The sequence below is a fragment of the Budorcas taxicolor genome, chromosome 19 (genome assembly GCF_023091745.1).
Source record: "Budorcas taxicolor isolate Tak-1 chromosome 19, Takin1.1, whole genome shotgun sequence".
Taxonomy (NCBI): Eukaryota; Metazoa; Chordata; class Mammalia; order Artiodactyla; family Bovidae; genus Budorcas; species Budorcas taxicolor.
The window spans coordinates 48,135,902-48,158,277 of NC_068928.1; the positions used below are offsets into that span (position 1 = coordinate 48,135,902).

The 22,376-nt window shown below is 48.3% G+C and overlaps 1 protein-coding gene across 3 annotated transcripts in view; it reads right to left on the reverse strand.

The window, feature by feature from the left end:
* Positions 1-4,716: 4,716 nt before the first annotated feature.
* PECAM1 (platelet and endothelial cell adhesion molecule 1) overlaps positions 4,717-22,376 on the reverse strand; it is a 66,576-nt gene continuing 48,916 nt past the window's right edge. The window contains exons 15-17 of one of the 3 annotated variants that reach the window (XM_052657400.1): positions 21,149-21,205; positions 10,912-10,934; positions 4,717-5,757 (exon numbers count right to left, since the gene is read on the reverse strand). In XM_052657400.1, the coding sequence (XP_052513360.1) occupies positions 5,728-5,757; positions 10,912-10,934; positions 21,149-21,205 (110 nt within the window). In that variant the 3' untranslated portion in view covers positions 4,717-5,727. The remainder of the gene's footprint in view (positions 5,758-10,911; positions 10,935-21,148; positions 21,206-22,376) is intronic. The other 2 variants (XM_052657402.1, XM_052657401.1) reach the window with 2 other exon arrangements.

Genomic DNA, 22,376 nt, shown 5'->3' on the forward strand with positions numbered 1-22,376 from the left:
TGAGCCACCAGGAAAGTCCAATACACCGTATTCTTTCTTTCTTCTCCTTTTGGCTGCACTGGGTCTTAGTGGCGCTCCCACCCAGAAGGTAGAGCTGCTGGACAGGGAGGGGCAGAGACTCAGATATGGCAGGAAATTTCTGTGGGACCAGGTTCCGAGGGCTCTTCTCTTTTCTCTTCTCCCGCCCTTTCTTCTCCTCTCTTCTTTCCGCTTAGGTCTTAGCGGCGTGGGATCTCTGATCTTGGTTGCAGGATGCAGGATATTTAACTGGAGCATGTGAACGCTCAGGTGCAGCACGTGAGATCTAGTTCCCTGATCAGGGATCAAACCTGGGCCCCTGGCCTTAGGAACATGCAGTCTTAGCTGCTGGACCACTAGGGAAGTCCCTAATACGCCTTCTTTTGCAGGAGAAGAGTTGTAGGATGTGTGACATTGCCAAGGCTGTGGAGTCAACTGGTAGCCAATCTCCCACTCCAACCTGCCTTTTACTTTTCTTGAAGAATTTTATTTATTTCCAGCATTTTTCAGCCTCTCTGAACGTGGGAAGAATTTCTCTCTTCATTGTTAAAGTTCACATTGAAATATTCTTTTCCCGTTGAATTAGGACATGCATGAAGGATAATTCAGGCTTTAGAAACACCTTGGACTCAGAAGCTTTTCAGATTATTTACTGCCTATTCCTTTGGTATTCCAGTGCAGTCTAATAGGTTACTACTTTTGAGAGATGAGGTGTCTCTTTTGAACATTGAAATCACTATTTATTTGTTTATTCTGAGCTGTGTTTTCAAGGCAAGCCAAGACCCTCTAAAGACATTGGACTTAAAATTGTCCACGAAGCAGACCCTTTGATAAGAAATGGATTGCCCGCTTTCTGGGTTTTCTTTTCAAAATATTTTTTGATGTGAAGTGAAAGTCACTCAGTTGTGTCTGACTCTTTGAGAACCCATGGACTATACAGTCCGTGGAATTCTCCAGGCCAGAATACTGGAGTGGGTAGCCTTTTCATTCTCCAGGGGATCTTCCCAACCCAGGAATCGAACTGAGGTCTCTGGCATGGCAGGCATGCCATGGTTCCCTGGTATTCCTTGGGAACACCATCCTCCCCCTTGTCTTGAGGCCTCAGCATGTTTCCCCCCGTTTCTGTTCCTGCTCCTTGCTCTTCACTCCACCTTTTCCACCTGCTACCCTCTTTACCAACTGAGCTATGGGGAAGCCCTGATTTTTGATGTGAACCATTTTTAAATATTCTTCATTGAATTTGCTAAACATTGCCTCTGTTTCATGTTTTGGTTTTTTGGCCCTGAGGCACATGGGATCTTAACTCCCAGAACAGGGAAGGAACCTGGACCCCCTGCGTTGGATGTCAAAGCCTTAACCACTGGACAGCCAGAGAAGTGCCACTTTCTGGGTTTTCAACTGAGATTAAATCATATGGAGAATGCATGAGTTTTTAAATTGTTTCATAGTTAGCCCTTTTTTGGTTTATGTCTCTGAGAAACTGATAAAAGCTGTGTACTCTCTGTGCCAGAGTACTATATACTCTTAAAACTCTTTTCACCCACTCCTGGGGGCTCACAGACAACATGCCCTACCCTCATTGCCCTGTGGACACCAGCTATGGAAACTGTCCTGTTGGGCAGCCACCTCCCTCCAGTTCACCTTCTCAACTTGAGGCTCATGGTGGTAAGTGAGCAAGGGTCAAATCTGACCTATGGCAGAGGTTTTCTCTCCAACGTGCTAACGACACTGGTGTGTGTGTGTGTGTGCACTACTTGCTCAGTTGTGTCTGACTCTATGCAACCCCATGGACTGTAGCCCACCAGGCTCCTCTGTCCATGGAATTCACCAGGCAAGAATACTGGAGTGAGCTGTCATTCCCTTCTCCGGGGGATCTTCCAGACCCAGGGATCAAACCGACGTCTTCTGCGTTGCAGGCAGGTTCTTTACCATCTGAGCCCCTGATGACAACTCTGAAAAACAACTGTGCTCAGAAACTGAGTTCTAGCTGAGCAACTTTTGGGGACCTTCTCCTTAAGACTCTCAAAGACTGGGTCAGGCCAGTGGGATGCCTGGCAGAAATTCTCGGGGGACATGGTGTGTTTTTGAAGAGGACTGATTGGGTCACAGGGCTGACAGGCTGTTTCCCTGGTATTCCTTGGGAACACCATCCTCCCCCTTGTCTTGAGGCCTCAGCACATGTCCCCCCGTTTTCGGTCCTGCTCTTTGCTCTTCACTCCACCTTTTCCACCTGCTACCCTCTGCCTACCCTCAGTTAGACACTTCATCTTGGACACTTTCTCTGATTCCCCCAAAATCTTTGTTAGGAGCTCCCCGCCCCGTGTCCCCGTTTTCTCTGAATTTCTCCATCATCACCTTTGTCTCACTGTTGTAACTGGCTCTCTATTCACCTCTCTGTCTACTAGACTGTACAGAAGATCAGGCGCCATGTGAGTCTTATAATCTTCCTATTCCCATCAGTGTCAGGAAAACAGATGGATGGATACAAGTTTGCTGAGTGAATACACGACTAACTGCAGGGCCGCTCAACCCTGGCACTTTTGGCATCTGGACTTGACCTTCCTCTATCAGCGGGGTGGTCCTGTGCATTTCGTCCCGTGCATTCCAGGATATTTAGTGGAATCCTGGGCTCCTACCTGCCAACATGCCAGTCACACCCCCACCCAACAGTGACAATTAAAAATGTGTCCAGAGATTGCCCAGTGACCCCGGGAGATAAAATCACCCTCGTAGAAAACCACTGCATGCATGAATGAATGTATGCTGACCTTGGGGTCACTTCGCCCATCTTGGGTCTACGTTGGGGTGCGAGAGTTTGGTCAGTCAGTTCCTGCTGGTGGAGCGCTCAGTATGTGCTTATGAATTGGGTTTATCTGACCTCCTGTGGGTTCTCAGAAGAGGGAAAAAATTCTGTCTTTTCTAAGTGGTTTCTTCTCTAATGATCTATGACAACATGAGGACACAAGAGGGAGCTCTAATTAATGACTTCGCGAGCCGAGAAAAATGTCTTTTCTTTCCTGGAAATGGTGACTGGGCGCTCCCTTTAAGTGACGAGCTCAGGCTTAGATGCTTGGTATCAGGTTAGGACAGTGGAACCGGGAAGCTGGGTTTAGAGAGATTTTAGCCATTAAATATCCTGAAAGAAAGATCCCTGAGTGTGTGTGTGTTCTCCTCCTCAGACATGTAGACTGAGGGGAAAAATAAAGACCCAATTATGCTCCATAAATAAATCATAAGCAGTAAGAACAGGGTTTCCCCAGTTTCCATAGCAATGGCCGTGCTCTGGTGGTAACAAGGGATCGAGGGGTTGACAAAGGGGCTTGGAGCGCTTCCCAAATCACCGACACATTGACTATCAGGCTTGAAGGCTGTTAGAGACCATCTAATCCAGTGGTCCCCAATCTGCTTGGCACCAGGGACCAATTTCAGGGAAGACAATTCTTCCACAGACCGGTGGTGGGGGTTGGTTTCCGGATGATCCAAATGCATTACAGTCATTGTGCACTTTCTTTCTGATTCAACGCCACCGCTGATCGGACAGGAGGTAACGGTCCACAGCCCAGAGGTTGGGGACCCCTGGCCTAATCCTCAGTCCCTGCCCTCAGCCCATGGCCCTGAACACTGGGAAACTGCCTAGCATCATTGTGATACAACACTTTATGTGTATGTGTGTGTCCATAGCTTCCATCATATTTTGAAAAGAACCTAAACCCTCCAAATGTTAGTCTAACCATCTTATCTTAGAGATGAAGAATCTAAGAGGCTCCTTCAAGTTTCTGCAGCTGCAGGCTGACAGAGTCGGGACAAGTTCTCAGACCTCCTCCCCTTCAGGCCCAGAGGAGGGGGTGTGGGGTGTGGTAGGGAAGTGGGGGTGGGCGCGGTGGTGGTGCAGCTGTGATGGGGCCCTGGCCTGTGGGTGGGGAGGTCTGGTCTGAGGCCACAGGGGAGGGTGGGTCTGGAGGTTTTGAGGGGTGGGAGGGCGCTTTGCCAGTAGGGTTACCAGATAATATGTCAGATGCCTAGTTAAATTTGAATTTCAGATAAATGAATATTTTTATAGTGTCAGTATGTTCCAAACGTTACATAGGACATGTAGCGGTTGGTGGTTTAGTCGCTAAGTCGTGTCCAACTCTTGCAACCCCATGGACTGTAGCCTTCCAGATTCCTCTGTCTATGGGATTCTCCGGGCAAGAATACTGGAGTGAGTTGCCATTTCCTTCTCCAGGGGATCTTCCCAACCCTGGAATCGAACGCTGGTCTCCTGCATTGCAGGCGTATTCTTTACCAACTGAGCTACAAGGGAAGGCCTTCATGGGACATACTTATACTCAAAAATTGTCTGTTGTTTATCTGGAATTCAAATGCAACTGGGCATCATGGTTTTGGGTGGTGGCGGGGTGTGGGGGTGGGGGTGGGGGTGGGGGTGGGAGCTGTTACTGTTTTTGCTCAATCTGATAACAGCCTAGCAAGCAAGTTTCAGCTGCGAAGCCAACACTGAAGTAGCCCCTGATGGATATTAATGACTCAATGTGCCCGACTCAGACTACCTCTGGCTTCAGTGAAGGCCACGGAGGCCCTGGCCTGCTGACAGAACCTGCATGGTTCTCTCTGTGGCCTCCTAGGCTTTGATGGAGGAGTCCTCAGGCATGACAGATATTCTGTATGTGTACAGCCTCTCAGAAGATGACATCTCATGGGTCTGTGAAGAGTGAAGATCAGATTTATTTAATACAACACCCCACAGGGCCCCTGCACGGCGTAGCTGAGGAGGGCAAGGAAGGTGGCTTCGGTGGGACATGCTCACTAGGGCAATCCCGGCACGGAAGGGCCACAGTCCCTCATCCACACTCAGGACACCATCAGAAACACCTGAGGACCTCGGGAGACCATTCCTTTTAGCAAGGAATAAATAACAAAATTAGTAAGAAAAATATGCATTTCATTTTTCTATTAAAATTTTTTTTTGCTGGAGGCAGCCATCTTCCTGTCCTTCGGCCTTCAGCGTGGTAGAGGAAAAGAAAGAAAGGGGATAGAAAACCAGCCTATGAACATCTGTGCTTTGTCCGACTTCATTTTCTATTTGGTGCATTGCCCAGAAATGAAGTTGGCATCAAGTTGGCATCTCAGAAGAGTCTCTCCCAAGCAGCTTTGTTCTCCCAGTTGTGTCAGGAGAGGCCGTGGAGAGGGCAGGGTGCAGCTGTCCAGTCCATGCTGTGCACTACCAAGGAACAAGGACTGCCTAGAACCACAGACATTCAAAGGGCCAAAGGCAAAGAGAAAAACTAGCCCCTAAGCTAGGCCACTCTCTAGGGGGAACTGACTACAAAACAGAAACCGGCATCTGTGCATGAGGCTACTTGGACAAGTTCTCGATTTCTGCACAAGACAAAATATTCAAGTTTCAAAATACCCCAATGGCCAGTTTACCCTGAATCTCTGGCTGCCACTCTCCACTCCTGAGGATGCTTCAACTTGCTGGGAGGCGGGCCGTGCGGGAAACTAACCAGCCGGTCTGTTAGCTCTTTATACCCAACATAAAAGTAGTTAAGATGGATTTAATAACTGGTGGCTTGGCCTGACGAATTGCTACATTCAGTGGGAGCAGGGCAGGTCCATAAATAAGTGCACGAAACTCTTGCGATACAGGAATCATCTGTTCTTCTCGGAATGTGGGCATCCTCCCAGGGAGGCGCGTGTGCTCACAGAGTCCTAAGATCCGTCAAGGGAGCCTTCCGTTCTCTGCAGTGACAAGAGACAGGACATGCTATGGTCACACCCTTCAAGACTGAAGACTGGCCTGGTGGAAAGATACACAAAACTGCACTCCAGCGCTTCTCCAAGACTGCAGAGCCTAACCGTCATCCGTGGGTACCCCGCACCCTGTGGGGGCAGCTCCTGCCCAGATTCATTCTACTTTCTCTCCATGTCCACTGTGTGGGGTCTGCAGCCTCTGTTCCCCGCATACACGCCACACAGCAGACTCGCAACCAATTTCATCAAGCACCCACACAGGAAGACTAAGAAACACCTGGTGTCTTACTCCAACTCTGCCTCTAAGTTAACCTTCTCTGGGTCTGTTTTGGTTTCTTGTTGTTGTTTGCCTGTTTGTTTGTTTTTGGTCATGCCTCTTGGCTTGCAGGATCTTAGTTCCCTGACCAGGGATTGAACCTGTGTCCCCCTGCAGTGAAAGCCCTGAGTCTTAACCACTGGACTGCCAGAGAAGCCCAGAGGTCTGTTTTTAAATTTTAAAAAATGAAAGACCAAACTCAAATGATTAAACTTTTAAAAGAGTTTTAAATTATGATTCTGCCTTTAAAAAGAATGAAATTCTGATTCATTTCAACATGGATAGACCCTGAAAACAATATGCTAAGTGAAATAAGATAGACACGATTCCACTTAAATGGGGGTACCCAGAAGAGCCAAATTCTTAGAGACATGAAGTAGGATGGTGGCTGCCATTCTGGGAGGCAGGAGGAACGGGAAATTAGGGCTCAACAGGTACAGACTTTGGGTTTGGGATGATGAAAAGTTCTGTGGATTTGGCAATGGTCACACAACAATGAAGTTGTACTTAATGCCACTGAGTTAACTGTAAGATGGTAAACTTCATGTTGTGTATATTTTGCCACAATAAAAGTGAAAAAAAATTTTTTTTTAATTCCATATGCCACCTTACAGTGTTCTCTAACTGTTCCACATGGTATTTGTGTTACCTACACACTGCTCCATGAGTGGACCTCCGTCTGACCCAGGCACTGTTTTCCCTGCTGGGAACGTAAGAAACTGCCCCCAAGAATTGTATATTCTATCAATTACTGACAAACAACACTACCATGAAGTAGAAAGTGGAAGAGGTCCTAACGACCTGCAGGAGTTGAAAGGCTATGAGAGGGGTGGATTTTGATGAATGGATGGAGCAAAGGGGCAAGAGGGGAGCATGCTGGGAAATTCCCGAGTAGAGGGGCCCCGGGCAACAGTGAGCCTGGAAGAGCAGGCAGTACCTCAGGGCGTGACACTGGGCCCTCTGTGAGCACAGGGTACCCTGCAGGAGGTGGAATCCAGGGAGGCAGGAGAAGTTGTGGGGATTGGCCTGGGGCTCGGGAACACCAGGACGGGGTTCTGGCTGTCTCCCTGAGGGCTGGCTGAGATGGAGTCCCTGTTTTGTTCTGGTCCTGCCAGGTCTGAGGAACCTCTCGGAAGGATGCAGGTCCGTGGGGCTCCAGCTGGAAGGCCAAGGCTCTGTCTCCTCCTTTGCCAAGAGAGACCCACGCAAGCAGGCCAAGAGAGCTGTGTTGGCCCCCGGGGGCTGGAGGGCCGCCAGCCCTGGCAGCTACCCTTCCTCCATTTCCTCCACTTGGCCCGGAGGAGTGACCCTGGTGTCCAGCCTTTCTGCAGGCCCTGGACCAAGTCCTCCACCAGACACCTCCGCTGCCCTCTCCAGGGGAAGTGAGCTCAGGGAGCTGCTGCAGGAACAGCTCCAGAGATGGGAAGGGCAGGGCCACAGTTGTCCAGACCTTAGGGGTTTTGAACTAAAGGCTGACACACTCCCATCCAAGGCTGTGCTTGCCTGCTTTTAAATCAGAGCCCAGCTGTCAGGCACCTGAGAACAGCCAAGAAATCAGCCCACTTTTGGCCAGAACATGGTGTGGACAGTCTCAAGGGTCATTTTGCTTCTAACACTCCTGGAATTTCTACTTCCTGCTTTTTGAATGTGCCCCTTCTGTACACTTCCAATGAACCAGATCTGTGCTGGGTGCCTGCTTAATCCTTGCAACAACCGAGTGAGAGGGTTCTATTTCCTCCAGTGGAGGCAACTAAGGTCCCAAGAGGTTAGGATATCTGCCCAAAGTGACATGTCTAATAACGAGCTATCAGGGAAGGGTCAAGTTTTAATGTGGGGCTCTGCTTCCTAAGTCAAAGGGTGGCTTGAGTTGAATCCTGGGTCTTGGGTAAGCAACTGCTACATTCTCCTCATGTGATAGGGGCCTTTTAGGGCCAAGCAAAGTAAATTCCCCATCCATACCCTATGCTGCCAGAGTGTCTGATGAAAAGAACTTTAAAATTGATATCTAGGTTTTCTATGATAGTTTTCAATCTGCAAGTACTTTGCACAAGTAGTTCTCATTTAGGAAGTGTTTCTCATTCTTAAGAAGCTTCTTGCTGTTTTTTGTTGTTTCAGTCACTAAGCCATGTCTGATTCTTTTTCGACTCCATGGACTGTATAGCCTGCTAGGCTCCTCTGTCCATAGGATTTCCCCAGCAAGACTACTGGATTGGGTTGCCATTTCCTTCTCCAGGGGATCTACCCAGCCCAGGGATCGAACCCTTGTCTCCTGCCCTGGCAGGCAGATTCTTTACCACTGAGCCACGGGGGAAACCCTAAGAAACTCTGTAATAGATAGATGTTACTGTTTTTGCTATTGTCATCACCGTCTCCATTTTATGGATGGGGACGCTTAGGCTTGACTAGGGAGCTGGAACCCAGACCCCAGTCTTTTGATCCCAAATCCTGGGCCATTCCCATCGTATTCCAGTTGTCTGCTGGCTCCCAGGAAGGAAGGAGGTGAGTTGTAACTAGGAATTGCCTTTTTTTTTTTTTTTTTCAGTAAGATGGCAAGTTATTTCCAAAATCCTGAGAGCCACGCAGGTTCAGATTCATCCCTTTCAGTACAGGCTGTTCTCTTTCACGTTATCTGTCTGCCTGGGCCACAAACACGATTTATAAACAAGGCAAAAATGGCAGAGGAAAAATGAAGTCAGAATGTGCCATTGAAGCAAGTCAAACAATACTAAATTAGTATTTGGCTAAGCAGCTATCTCATTGTTAAGATATTTCCTCCAATATGTTTTCAGAAGCAATGGCTATTAAACAACTGGGAATGATCGCCAGGTTTGATTTCAGGAAGGAAATCCCCTCCCATTTCCTTCTGGGCATTTCAATTAATTTTCTCCTGACCCTTGCCAGCTGATTATTAGGGAAACTATACCTGTGTCGTTTATAAACAAGATGCTTTCGCGTCAAGATTCCAAATGCTTTTCCCAACGGCTGGGAATCCCTGTGCTCCCGCCAGAAGACTTAATTATTTTGGGGGGCAGGACCAGCCATGGGTGAGCTCTCAGGAGCAGACTCTTGGGCCTGCAGGCCAGCTTCTGGGCAAAGGGAAAGTTCTGTCTGTTCTAAAGCTCAGAGCCTCTGTCCAGAGAGATCATTTGGATTGAAGACAAAGCAAATAAGTCGGTCTCAAGGTCCAGCAGACATGCCTTGGATAGACACACCATGATTGGTGCATCAGGAGAACATCTCTTTATTTGGGTCCCACAAAGTCCATGGAGCAAAATTCTCACTCTCCATGCTCTCAGAGCTGTGATGGCTGGGACAGTGACATCACTCTTGGAGGGAGTCTTGTGGTGTGGACTGGCTGGGGAGCTTGGAGACCTAGGTTTCCTAGTCCTGGCTCTGCAGTTAACAAGCTGGGTCACCCTAGGCAAGCTATTCTGCTCTAAATTGTCCTCCCCCCACACCCCCAACGTCCTTCCAATGCAATCGTCTCTGATTTCAGAAATCTCAGTGGGCTTAGACTAGAAAAAGACATTCATTTCATTGCTCTTTTCCTTAAATTGATAGCCTTCCTCCATCACAAGAATGTCAACAGCTTCCCGTCTGTCAAAGGCAAAATGAGTACTCTGTTTTACAAGAATTCAGACTCGGGCAAAACAAAGGAAGTTGGGGGCCCATTGGAGGGAGCTACCAGCAATCTTGCTGAAAGTTCTTCCCAGACCTTAAAGAAGCAATTTGAGAGGCAAACACCTTATTCCTTAAGATGCTAGCTGCCCAGTTAACTTCTATGCTGCTGGGCAGCTCATAAAGAGGTGGAGAGTAAGAAGATAGAGGGAGATGGGTCTTTGCAAAACTTGAACTTGGACCTCTGTGCCATTTTTTTTTTTTTTTTTAACTACACAATGCAGAATCTTAGGTTTACAACCAAGGATTGAACCCATGCCCCCAGCCCTGGGAGTGTGAAGTCCCAACCACTGGACCACTAGGGAAGTCCCCTTCTGCACTTCTTTTAAGCATTCCTATCTGCCAAGTGGCAGCTTGCTAAATTTTCTACTAGCTGCAGAATGAAACCTCATGATGAGGTCCTGGAGTCTTTTCTAAGCAAATGCTGCCTTACATTTCCCCCCATCACTCCTCACGGGCACCCTCGTCTGCTCCCTTTCTGCTGCCAGAGCTTCTGCCATCTCCCCAGCCCCCAGACCTCAGCCCCTGAAGATCTTTCTACCTAGACGCTGCTGTAATGCGCTCATTCCTCATGGCCTATCCGCATGACCCTTTCCCTGGGGAAGAGTTTGCTAACCAGGCAGCATGAAGCGCCTCGCTTCTGTTTCTGTGGTCTCTGGAGCAGCAAATTGCTTTGCTTTCTCAGCTGAGATAATCCCCCTGATTTCCTCACTGGGTCAAAGACCTTCTGTGTCCCCCACAGCAGAGGGTCTGGTATGTGAGGGTAACTACACCCCCCGAATCTGCACTGTCCATCCCCTCCGCCCCCACCCCCCCAGAGGACCTGGACTCAGAGGGAATATGGAATCTGCTCATCTAGAACCGAGCATCCTAGATTTCCAACCCTGCGGGCAATTTCTGGGCTTTCATGTCCTAAGCGGGCTGCGAAGGAATGGTGGGAGAGAATTTCAAAACCACAACAAGTCTAGAAAACCTGATAGCCTGAGCACCAGGCTGGTCAGAAGAGCCCAGGGTTCTGGTGTAAAACAGACAAGGCTAGTCCAGGGCTGTCTTTGCTGGGGCTGCAGAAAGCTGAGTGAGCCTGGAAATATTTCACTGTTGAATGGACTATTTTTTTTTTAAATAATGCATATGAAATGTGTACTTACAGAATATCTGTTTTCCACGAAATCTGCAAAACAAAGGATAAGGCAAAGGTGAGCAGTATGAAGAGCACGAGGAGCAGTTAGGCTCCCCACGCCAACATCTCAGAGGCTGAGCAGCCAAAGGAAAGAGACAGCGGGGAGGGGAGGGGTGGCCATGCAGGAGAGCCCAGCCCTCACACCTCCTGGGTGCCCAGGTTTACGGCTCCTTTGCCCACAGGTAGCTTCCCCAGGACTCTGTGGCTCCATGTGACAAGCATATAAAGTCCCTGGCAGCCCATTTGACATTTTAAACAGTTTTTTTTTTTAACTTAATAGCACATACTATTTTAGAGGGGAAAAAAGAAACCTGATAATTACAGAAAAGTAGAAAGCAGGTAAAAATTCTCCCTGGCTCCATGGTTGACTGAAATGTCTTCCAGTCATTTTCCAATAAGAGTAGAGTTTTTTGTGTTTTTTTTGGGGGGGGGGGTGGAAGAAGTTATAATTATCTAGTCTATGCCATTTTAGAGCTTCTCTTTTACACATGGTGTGATTTTAGAAACATAATTGTTAGCAGCTATTTAGTCATTATTCCACAAGTATGCAGTTGTTTACTAAATCAGTTCCTTACTTTTAAAAATTTAGGTTCGTTCCAAGTCTTTGCTATTTTATATGATGCCGCCAGTATCCTCTTTGGGAATAAAGCTATTTCCATGGTTCATACCAGTTTGTCTATTCCCAGGAGTGGGATCCATGGAGCAGAAAGCATAAACAAGGCCAACGCCCTTGGCATATAGAGTTCAAATGCTGTCTGAAGGGCAGGGCGCCGCATCCCCTTGCCCTGGAAGGGAGCATCATCCCAACCATGTGGAGATCACACGGTCTTCTTGCTGGGCATGCCGAGACTTGTCCAGAAGATGAGAAGGAGGGTGAGAAAGGCCCAAGGGAACAGGAAACGTTGTACCGAAGGTGAGTGACCACCTGCATTACTTAAAGATGGTTTTTACTACAAGAGGCAAGAGAGGGCTGTGATTAGCCCTTGAACAGGACCAGACTCCACAAACAGCAGAGTTTCTGAATGAGGGGGGGATGGCCCACCTGTTGTGGCTGATACCCCAAATAGCCCACTATGGCCCTAGCTCTAAAGACATGGAATCCTGGGGAAGGCCCAAGAGGAAATGAGAGTTTTTGGGGTGGTTGCTATTCTTGAAGGTGGTGGAGGGCCAAACCCTCCTCCTCACCCCCAAATCCTCGTTCTTCCTTGAGAGGCAATCCTGGTCAATCCTACCCAGTCCCCTCCGCTGCCCCCCAAGTTCAAGCCCCTTCTGAATCTTGGCTGTCCTGGGGCCCAACTGTCACAACAGGAGTCACAACCTTCTGTTTCTTTCTTGAATTTAAAAATATCCTGTTTCCACCAGTCCACTTCCCCCCTCAAACCCTGTCTTATCACAGCTCCATTGTGCGTCTCTTCTAGAGGGAACAGGGCCAGGAGTTCCTAAGGGGCCCCCTTCTGTCCTGGCTAGGCCAGAGGCAGGCATCAAGGGCCAAATGGATGAATCAGCCCGACCAACAAGTCAAGCCATTGTGTAAACTTCCACACATTGAGTGAGGCCATGGGCAGCACCCCACCCCAGACCAAACCTGACCTGGAGGACCCAAAGGACCCCATGCTTCCCTCTCCTTCAGAGCCCCAAGGCTTCTGGAATCAGACCCATGAGGGCGAGAGCCTCATTTCCTAATGCAATACAGACTCGGAATACCAACATTCGAATCTAATATATTTGATAATGTATTATAATAACACATTGATATTGTATTATTATAATATCATCCCCCCTCATGGCTCAGAGGTTAAAGTGTCTGCCTGCAATACGGGAGACCCGGGTTCGATCCCTGGGTTGGGAAGATCCCCTGGAGAAGGAAATGGCAACCTACTCCAGGATTCTTGCCTGGAGAATCCCATGGATAGAGAAGCCTGATGGGCTATAGTCCATGGGCTAGCAAGGAGTTGGACATGACTGAGTGACTTCACTTACTTACTTACTTATAATAACACTGATTATACTGATAATACTGATGGAGCACCAAGCTACACCCACTTGTTGTTGGTACTAGAATCTGGTGGGTAGTGTCCTTTTTTTTTTTTAATGGAGTAAGTTTTATCTCCTTGAAGTAGCAGAGGCCACCCTGGGGGCAGGCTAGCAGTGCCCATGGGCCTAGTTTGCTCTGGGCCTCTCAAGATGGGTGTGGGGAGGTGGCACAGGCCCTCAAGTGCTCTTTCCTCCCTCCCAGAGAGGGCATGGCACAGGGCCCTCCTCTGATCATGACTCTCTATGATCAGCCCCTCCCTCGTCTACTGGAGTTCTGCTCCATTAAGAAGAAGACTGAAAGTCTGAATTCCAGCAAAGAGAAAGTAGAAGAGGGAGGCTGAGTGAAGGAGGTGGGCCTTGCCAAGCCAAGAAGACAGAGGTTAGTGTCTGGAGTAGGACTTGGCATCTCTCCCTAGAGCCACAAGTCGTCAGGTGGGAGGTGCCCAGGACACCTCCAAGTGGGGACACATGACTTCTAGGTAGGAAAACCAGCTCCTGTCTTGGGGGAGTCACAGGAAATTAATTTCTTTAAACCAGAATTTCTTAATGCTGGCACTACTGACTGATATCCTGGGCTGGATAATTCTTTGTCATGGGGCTTGTCCTGTGTGTTATAAGATGTTTACCAGTATCCCTGGCCTCCGCCCATTAGACGCAGGAGCAACCCCTTTCCCCACCCCTTGCCAAATTATGACAACCAAAAATGTCTCCAGACACTGCCACAGGTCTATTGCGTTGAGAACCACTGCTCTAAACTGCAAATCTTATCCTAGGCCTGAGTTCTCTCATAGGGAAGAACTGACTGCATTGTTAATTAATTATGAGAAACCACTTTACGCTCCGGGCTTTAAAACTGGGGTAAATATATGTTAATAAGCTATGCTTTGGATGAACTGCAAACCATTTTATAAAGTACTTTCAGGATAAGCTGGAGCCCTTTGAAACCATCAAGTGCTGAATCAGAGTGAAGGTACAAACTTCCTGGGCTAGCCAGGAAGTCCAGTTCACACAAGGCTCAACCAGGCTGAGTGGAGCTGATGAGTAAGCCACGGCAACGCACTCCAATATTCTTGTCTGGAGAATCCCATGGACAGAGGAGCCTGGTGGGCTACGGTCCATGGGGTCACACAACTGAAGGGACTTAGCATGCATTGCTGACAAATCCTAATCTTGGGCAAAATAAGTGGAAAGGAAACAAGAACTTGAAAGACCTCAAGTGCTAAGCTTGCAGATCTAAATTATGAGGCGATTATCAGCATTTTCTCCACTCCCGAGAAAGCTGAAGTTTCCTGAGAGGCAAGATCTCCTTCTCCACCCATTAATTCTGGTATGTCCTCGGGCCTGGTTCTCTCTTTCTCCTGAGGCTGACTTCAACTTGGTCTCTTTCTGATGAAGTCTTCTTAGTTCTGAGAAACCCTCTCCTTCCCTCCCTAATAGGCAGGGAACATGTCGCAGAGAATGGTCTAGTGGCTGGAAAGTGAAGCAGCTCAAAGATGGAGAGATTTCCTTGCCTAGGACGAAGAGTTAATTGTTGGGACAGGAATATGCTAGCTCAGCTGTGTGTCAGCAAGTTGGCCAAAAAGTTCGTTCAGGTTAGTCTAGATGCTGGTATGGCAAACCCAAACGAACTTTTTGGCCAACCCAATAGAGGAGCACAGGGAACTCTGCTCAATATTACGTAACAACCTAAGTGGGGAACAAATCTGAAAAAGAATGCTGCTGCTGCTCCTGCTAAGTCGCTTCAGTTGTGTCCGACTCTGTGCGACCCCATAGATGGCAGCCCACCAGGCTCCCCCGTCCCTGGGATTCTCTAGGCAAGAACACTGGAGTGGGTTGCCATTTCCTTCTCTAGCGCATGAAAGTGAAAAGTCAAAGTGAAGTTGCTCAGTCGTGTCCGACTCTTAGTGACCCCATGGACTGCAGCCTGCCAGGCTCCTCCATCCATGGGATTTTCCAGGATAGATACATGTACATGTGTAAAAAAAATAAAAACCAAAGTAACTCCAATGGGAAAATAAGCTTTAATATCAAATTTTTTAGGCTACTATAATTAGTACTTTGTTGTTCAGTTTGCTGAGTGGTTGGTGTCTGACTCTTTGCAACCCCATGGACTGCAGCATGCCAGGCTTCCCTGTCCTTCACTATCTCCTAAAACTGAATATTTCAGGTGTTGGAATAGTTAAGAGTAAGAAGAAGCACAAAGCCATTTGTGCTTGAGTCACTGTTAACAACATATTAATAATTAATTTGAATTTTTCAATACATTTTCAACTATCAGAAAAACAGCAGAACAGCAGATGTGCAAGACTGTGGTCAAGACTCAGTGGGAGGTAACGAGTTGGAGGAGTTGCCTCCTTTCTCCTCATTTTATAGAACTCACCTGCCCACCACAGCCCTTATCCACTCAACAGCCATGTGCATTCCTGAGACACACTGAGGTGTTCACCTTGCAGCAACTCCACTGAGGCCAAGGGCATTTTATTGAGAATTAATGAGGAAACTGGGCTTCCCTGGTGGCTCAGTGGTAAAGAATCTGCCTGCCAACACAGGAGACTCAGGTTCAATCCCTGGGTTGGGAAGATCCCCTGGGAAAGGAAATGGCAACCCACTCCAGTATTCTTGCCTAGGAAATCCCATGGACAGAAGAGCCTGGTGGGCTACAGTCCATGGGGCTGCAAAGAGCTGAACAGGGCTTAGCAACTCAACAACAACAAGGAAACTAATTGGTGACAAGAAGCAGGGGTGGGGCAAAGTTCTATAACCTGATGAAGGTGGAGCTGAGACCAAACCCCAGAGCTCCTACTGAGCATGTTTCCCATTAGGCCGCAGTACAGAGAAGCATCCAGGCTGGCCTCGGACCAACACAAAAGCAGCAGCAACACAGTACAATGGCTCCTGAGACCCAGGACTTAATTCAGATTTGAAGGGCAAACTTGGAGTCAAGGATGGGTAAAGGATCAGGGTGGACTCCAAGGGACGCGGGAGTGACTCTTAGAAGTGACTGAGTCCCCACCTCATCAACAAGTTCCAGGGCATAGGTCGGGAGTGACCAAGGCATAGACAAATGCCCATTGCTTCCAAACATAGGACACTGAGACTCTGAATGGTATGATTGTAAGGCCACTTAAGATCATTCATTCAGTCCCCTGATTGGACAGATTAAAACAACTGAACATGGTCAAATTCACAGAGACAGAAAGTAGAATGGTCATTGCCAGGGGTTGGGGGGCAGGGTCTGGGAAGTTATTGTTTAGTGGGTAAGGAGTGTCAGTTAGGAAAGATGAAAAAGTCCTAGAGATGGATCATGGTGATGGTTGTATAACAATGAGATTGTACTCAGTGTTACTGAAATGCGCACTTAAAAATGGTTATAATGGCAAGTGCTATGTATTTTTACAAAATACGCACAAAACTGAGCTTAGAGCCTAAAGCCAAGATCATAAAGACCTGGTGCCTCCCATAGCCCATCAGCTCCCCAGACACTCTTCAGCTTACAGTCTCCAACACCCTCTCCAGGGCCCTGGTCCTACCCAGAGCCCCACCCTAGAGCTGCTCCTTGGGGCCAGGCCTGCCCGATGCCCTTTGGCTTATCTAGACAAGCAGTTTTCCTTTGTATCACTCAGGGGAAAAAGGGAGTCTAAGTGCCAGAACTATGTCCTGTGAGCCATTTCCCAAAATAGCCAGCCCTGAAGTGATGCGTGTTGAAAAAGGATGGGAAACTGAGAAGCTAAGGTGGGGAAGAAAGAAACACTAAGAAGGAAAGGTCAGACAAGACCCCACCCTGTACTCAGCTTGCTCACTGAGACCTACTTCCACTGGGGCCTTTTATTTTTATTGTGGGTCACACCCTCCCCTTAAAGTACACACACACACACACACACACACACACACACACACAATTTCTGGGTTATCTCTACCAGCCAGTCCAGAACAATCACTCCAGGATTGCTGGGGAATAAGAAAGACTCTACCCCCTTGAATGAGAACCAGAGCAGAACTCAGAACATCTAGAAAATGGTTCTAAAAGCGTATCCCCAGCCTGACAGCAGCATGTGGGAATTTGCTAGAAATGCAAGTTCTCAGCCCACTCCCAACCTACTGAATTAAGGGTAGTGCCAAACTACCTGTATTTTAACTCACCTGCAGAAGCCCTCATCGAGATTCGAGCACATGCCCCTCATTCTGCAGAGAAAGTGACCGAGGTCCGGAGAGGCTCCCTGACTCACCTGGGGTCACCCAGACCACACCAGGCTGTTACTCTTAACTTGTAAAGAGCAACAAAGCTGAATGCTCTAATCAGGCTGATGACAGTGGAAACCAATTGGTTTGGCAACACAGAGAGGGAACATGAAGCTTGTGAGGGGCATCGCGCTGCAGCCAGGCTCCCTGCACCCCATCCCTGCTCTGCCACGGACCAGAATAAGCTATGTCACCTCTGGGCCCATCTCCCCATCTGCGGAGCAGGAATAATAACAGAGCCTCCATCAACCCTTTGATGGGTTTGAGCAGCTGATAAAGGAAAAGAAAGAAAAGGAAACAGGAATTAACCAAGGCTCGCAGCCTCCTCCTTCGGGCAGCAGACAAGTGGGAAATGCTCAAAAAGAGGAATTCCCTTGGCTTCCAAGATGCTGGCTTTTGCAGCAACAATGTGGTTTTGGCCTCAAGGCCCAGGGCTCCCTCTACCCATCTGACAGGAGCTGGCTGCCAGGTTAGAGACCAGACTGTAGAGAGACCCAAGCCCCAGTTGACCCCTGATGGCCCAGAGGGTGCTGCGGGAGTGCCCTAGCCTGAGAGTCCAGAGCTGGCTCTTGTCTTGCGCTGGCCCGGGCACTGAACTCTATGGCTTGAGTTTTCCTTCTGCGTTTTTTAGCTAAAATGGATTGACTGCTCACCGTGGTAAGAATGGGTTTCCCTTGGTGGCTCAGATGGTAAAGAGTCTGTCTTTAATGTGGGAGACCCTGGTTTGATCCCTGGATTGGGAAGATTCCCTGGAGAAGGGAATAGCTACCCACTCCAGTATTCTTGCCTAGAGAATTCCATGGACAGAGGAGCCTGGCAGGCTACAGGCCATGGGGTAGCAAAGAGTTGGACTGCTGTCTCATCCCCTTCTCTTATTTAATCTCTTCTCTGTTTAATAGTTGAAGAAACTATTCAACTAGAGGTGAGGCATCTTGGTCAGAGTTGCACAGCTGGTGATGTGGCAGTACCAGGGCAGGGGCTCAAATGTCTGCCAGCAAAACAGGGCCCTGCACCACCTCAAATCCCTACTGGGTTGGGTGCTATGGTCTAGCTTATGGTCTGTTCTGGCTAGGGGGGAGCAGTCGGGTTCCAACAGCTGGGGACTGAAAACTCAGGCATCTAGAACCAGCCTGGGGACCCTGAAAAAACACACTAGAACAGTTGCCCTAAAGCAGAGTAGAAAATCAGAATGTGTCACCCTAAAATAAGCCGTTTTGGCATAAGGGTCATTTTGAGCTGGAGGCAAATAAGAATCAACAGAGGCAAGCCTTCCAGGAGCTTCCCTCCTCTTTTTCTTGTTAATTATCTGTCTTTTGTCAGGCTAATCTGCAGGGTCCCTAGATACTAACCCTTGGGAATCCACACGGGGTGTGACCTTCACCAGCAGCCTGGGGCCTCCCCGGGTGGCCTCAGGTGACCCGAGAGCCCAGGCCTCCTGTAGCCTGGGTTTCCTGCAGTCTCTACCCTTCACCAGCTGCCCTTCCTCAAAACCAAAGGAACTCATTTAGTGATCAGGGGTATGGAATCCAGCTCTAGGGTGGGCCAGTTCTCAGTGAAAGTAAAAGTCGCTCAGTTGTGTCCAACTGTGACCTCATGGACTATATAGTCCATGGAATTCTCCAGGCCAGAATACTGGAGTAGCCTTTCCCTTCTCCAGGGGATCTTCCTGACCCAGGAATCAAATCGGAGTCTTCTGCATTGCAGGCAGATTCTTTACCAACTGAGCTATTGGGGAATTAGCACTAATCTCGGGGAACTGTATTAAGCTCCCTAAGTCTCGTATCCTCATCTGAAAAATGGGATTTATTGTGGAGGATTGAAAGAGGTAATGTCATATAGATCACTTAGCGCCAACAGTAAGTGCTTAATAAATGTTGAGTTTTTGCATAACCAAAGCAACTGAAAGTAAACCATCTCAGGGACCATGAGGAAAGCAAAGGGCATTTTTATACAAGTACCTGACAGGACCAACTTTGAACCCTCTCTGAATTTCAGCTTTCTGTTAACACTGGAAGAACAGAGGAAGCCTGTTTCTGAATTTGTGTTTTGCTGGCTCTGAATAATGCTAAGAATGCCAAGTGAGATACTGAAGCTAAAAATCCCCCAGGAAATGGTTTTCAAAAATTATTCAGTCAGTGTCAGATTCCCCATGGGGCTGAGTTTCTGATCTATTCATGAAAATACCACCTTTTAAAAGATTGATTAAGGGGTGATTCCTAGTTGAGATAACAAGTAGACTCTTGAGGTAAGACACTGCTTTTCAAATGTTGGCGGCATCAGAAATGCGTGGGACCTTGTTGGGAGAAAAGATTCTGATTCTGTGGGTCTGGGTTGGGCCTGAGACCACCTGCTACCTGTCTGTGGACCGCCCTTGGTGTAGCCAGGTTTTACTGAAGTTTCCTTGTCTATTTGAATAATTCCTTTTCAAAGAATCCACTTAAATAGAGATCTATTGTACAGAGAAAGATATCTGCCTAGTGACTATTTTCTCTGGGAATGTTTGTGCTTTTGGGGTTGTGACTTATTTTCCATGTAATATGTCACACAAGGAAGGTGGCCAATAATATTGTAATAAATCTGTATGGGAGCAGATGGTTACTAGCTGGTGATCATTTAATAATAAAATGCCAAACCTTTATATAGTAAATCTGAATGTAACGTAATACTGTCCATCAGCTAGATTTCAATGAAGAAATAAAAATAAATAAAAGTGGTTCTTGGTAGATTTCATTTCATGAGAATGAAATAGAATAATTACACCAAAAAAATGATTGTTGGGAGTGATTCTAGTTTGCTGTACACCTGAAACTTACACATTATAAGTCAACCATACTTGAATAAAAATTTTTTAAAATAGATAACTAATAAGAAACAGAAGGAGAAGGGGGTGATAGAGGATGAGATGGTTGGATGGCATCACCAACTCAATGGATGTGAGTTTGAGCAAACTCTGGGAGATAGCGAAGGACAGGGAAGGCTGGTGTGCCACAGTCCATGGGGTTGCAAAGAGCTGGACAAAACTGAGCAACTGAGCAACGATAAGAACCTACTCTATAGCACAGAGAACTCTATTCTAGGCTCCGTAATAGCCTATATAGGAAAAGCATCTAAAATGAGTGGATGTATGTATGTAGCAATGATTCACTTTGCTGTACTCCTGAAGCTAACACAACATTGTATATCAACTCTACTCCAATAAAAAAACTTTTAACTAAGTAAATAAAAGTGGTTCTTTGTGGATTTCATTTCATGAGAATGAACTAGAATCATTACATAAAAATGAAATTGTTAGGCCATGGCCAAAGTTCCTTGTCTGCCCAGCCCTGGGGAAGGCTCTCTGAGAGGAAGCAGTGAAGGCAAGGAATGAGGTGGGGTCTGGGCAGAAATCACAGGAAGAGGAAGTGAATCCCTATCCATCTCCCTCGCCCAGAGTCAGCGTGCTCACCGAAAGGATGTAGCTGCTGAATATCCTTCAAGCAAAGGTCTGACTTTGCCTGAGGCCTTCAGGAGCCTGGTGAACCAGGGCCTGTGTGAGGAGCGGGCGAGGCCCCTGAGAAGAGGCAGGCAGGACTGCGCTGCTTCTGTCCGGGTCAGGAGTGCCCGGAACGCTGTTGGGCACCTCGTGAGCACACAGTGGCTCCAGGACACGCTCCAGTCCACCTAGCCCTTAGCTGGGTGTGAACGATTGAGCCTCTGTCTGCCTGGCATGCAGCCCGCCCTCAGTAAGTGTGTGTCGACTACATAAATAGTACACATGGCCACTTTCTCAGGGTGGTGGGGAGAGACCGTCGATAACTCCAGTCCAACTCTGCACTCTCTTTGGCTGCCTTTGTACCTTCTTTCCTCAGTCCACACTCGAGATCCCATGGATGAAATTACAGGAAGTGCCCTCCCCCCAACTCAGGCTGGGAGTGTAGGGGACTCTCACTCACCAGGATCAGCTTTCCGGATTTCACTGTATACCGTCTCCGTGCCCTTTGTGCCCAGACCTGGAAAGGGGCCAAGCACAGGTCAGCAGCCAGGTCAGCCACTGCTGAAGCAGGAGAATGTTGGGGTGCCCCAAGAAAGGCGGTGCCCCACAGTCCACCCCCTGGCCCGCCCCATGAGTAGTGTCTGCAGGGGCCCCTGGTGTCCTTGTCACCACCGAGCCCAGCCCACTTCCTGGAAGATCCTGGTCTCTCAGCCTGGAAGTACGAGACCGACAGGCCACTGTGGGACCCTGGACCCTGGGGGTGTGGGTAGAGGTGTCCCCCCATGCAGATCTGGAGTCTTCAGTTCTGCGGCCCCCTCCCTCCTTCTCTGCCATTGTGACCCTGTGTCCAGTTGCTCTGCCAGCTCTTTCCCAGGAGGCTGGGATAGGGTCTTCCAATCACCCTTGGGAAAGTCTGGGTTAGAGCCTGGGCATCACTGAGACTGTAAGGACCAGCGGAGACCCGCTCACAACACTGGACGGCTGGGCTGGTTGATTTCAAATGCCGAAAATCTTGGCCTCAATGCAGATTCTGATTGAGATGGTCCAGGGTGGGCCCTGGCATTGGTCTTTTAAGAGCTTCCTATGCATGCTCAGTTGCTTCAGTCATGTCTGACTCTTTGTAACCCCATGGACTGTAGCCTACCAGGCTCCTCCGTCCACTGGATTCTCCAGACAAGAATACTGGAGTGGGTTGCCATGCCCTCCTCCAGGGAAGAGCTTCCTAGGGGGTTCTAATATGCAGACAGGGTTGAGATCCGCTGGTCTGGACTTTTCCTGAACAGCAGACAAGATAACCAACTTAAGGTGTAGATTACTCCCAGAGGAGACTCAAGGGTTCGGGAGACAAAGAACGCCCAGTACGGCCATCTGTTTAAATTGATGTACATGCACAGGTTGTGTATACACACATGTGCACACACTCACAGTGTATCTACACACATTGTACACACACTCACACCCTCAGGATGGAACCTGCCACTTCCCTCTCATTTGCGCAAAGGACCAGGAGGCCTTATTGTAGAAAAACGCCTGGTGCTCTGTGGCCAGGATTCCCCCACTACAGATTAGGAAACGGAGCCCCAGACTGGGTGACGCTTCCTACCACCATGGGCAGTGCCACCTGGACGTCGCCCTCCTCGGTGGCAGATGGCCAGGGCACATACACTGATTCTAAGTACACCAAGATA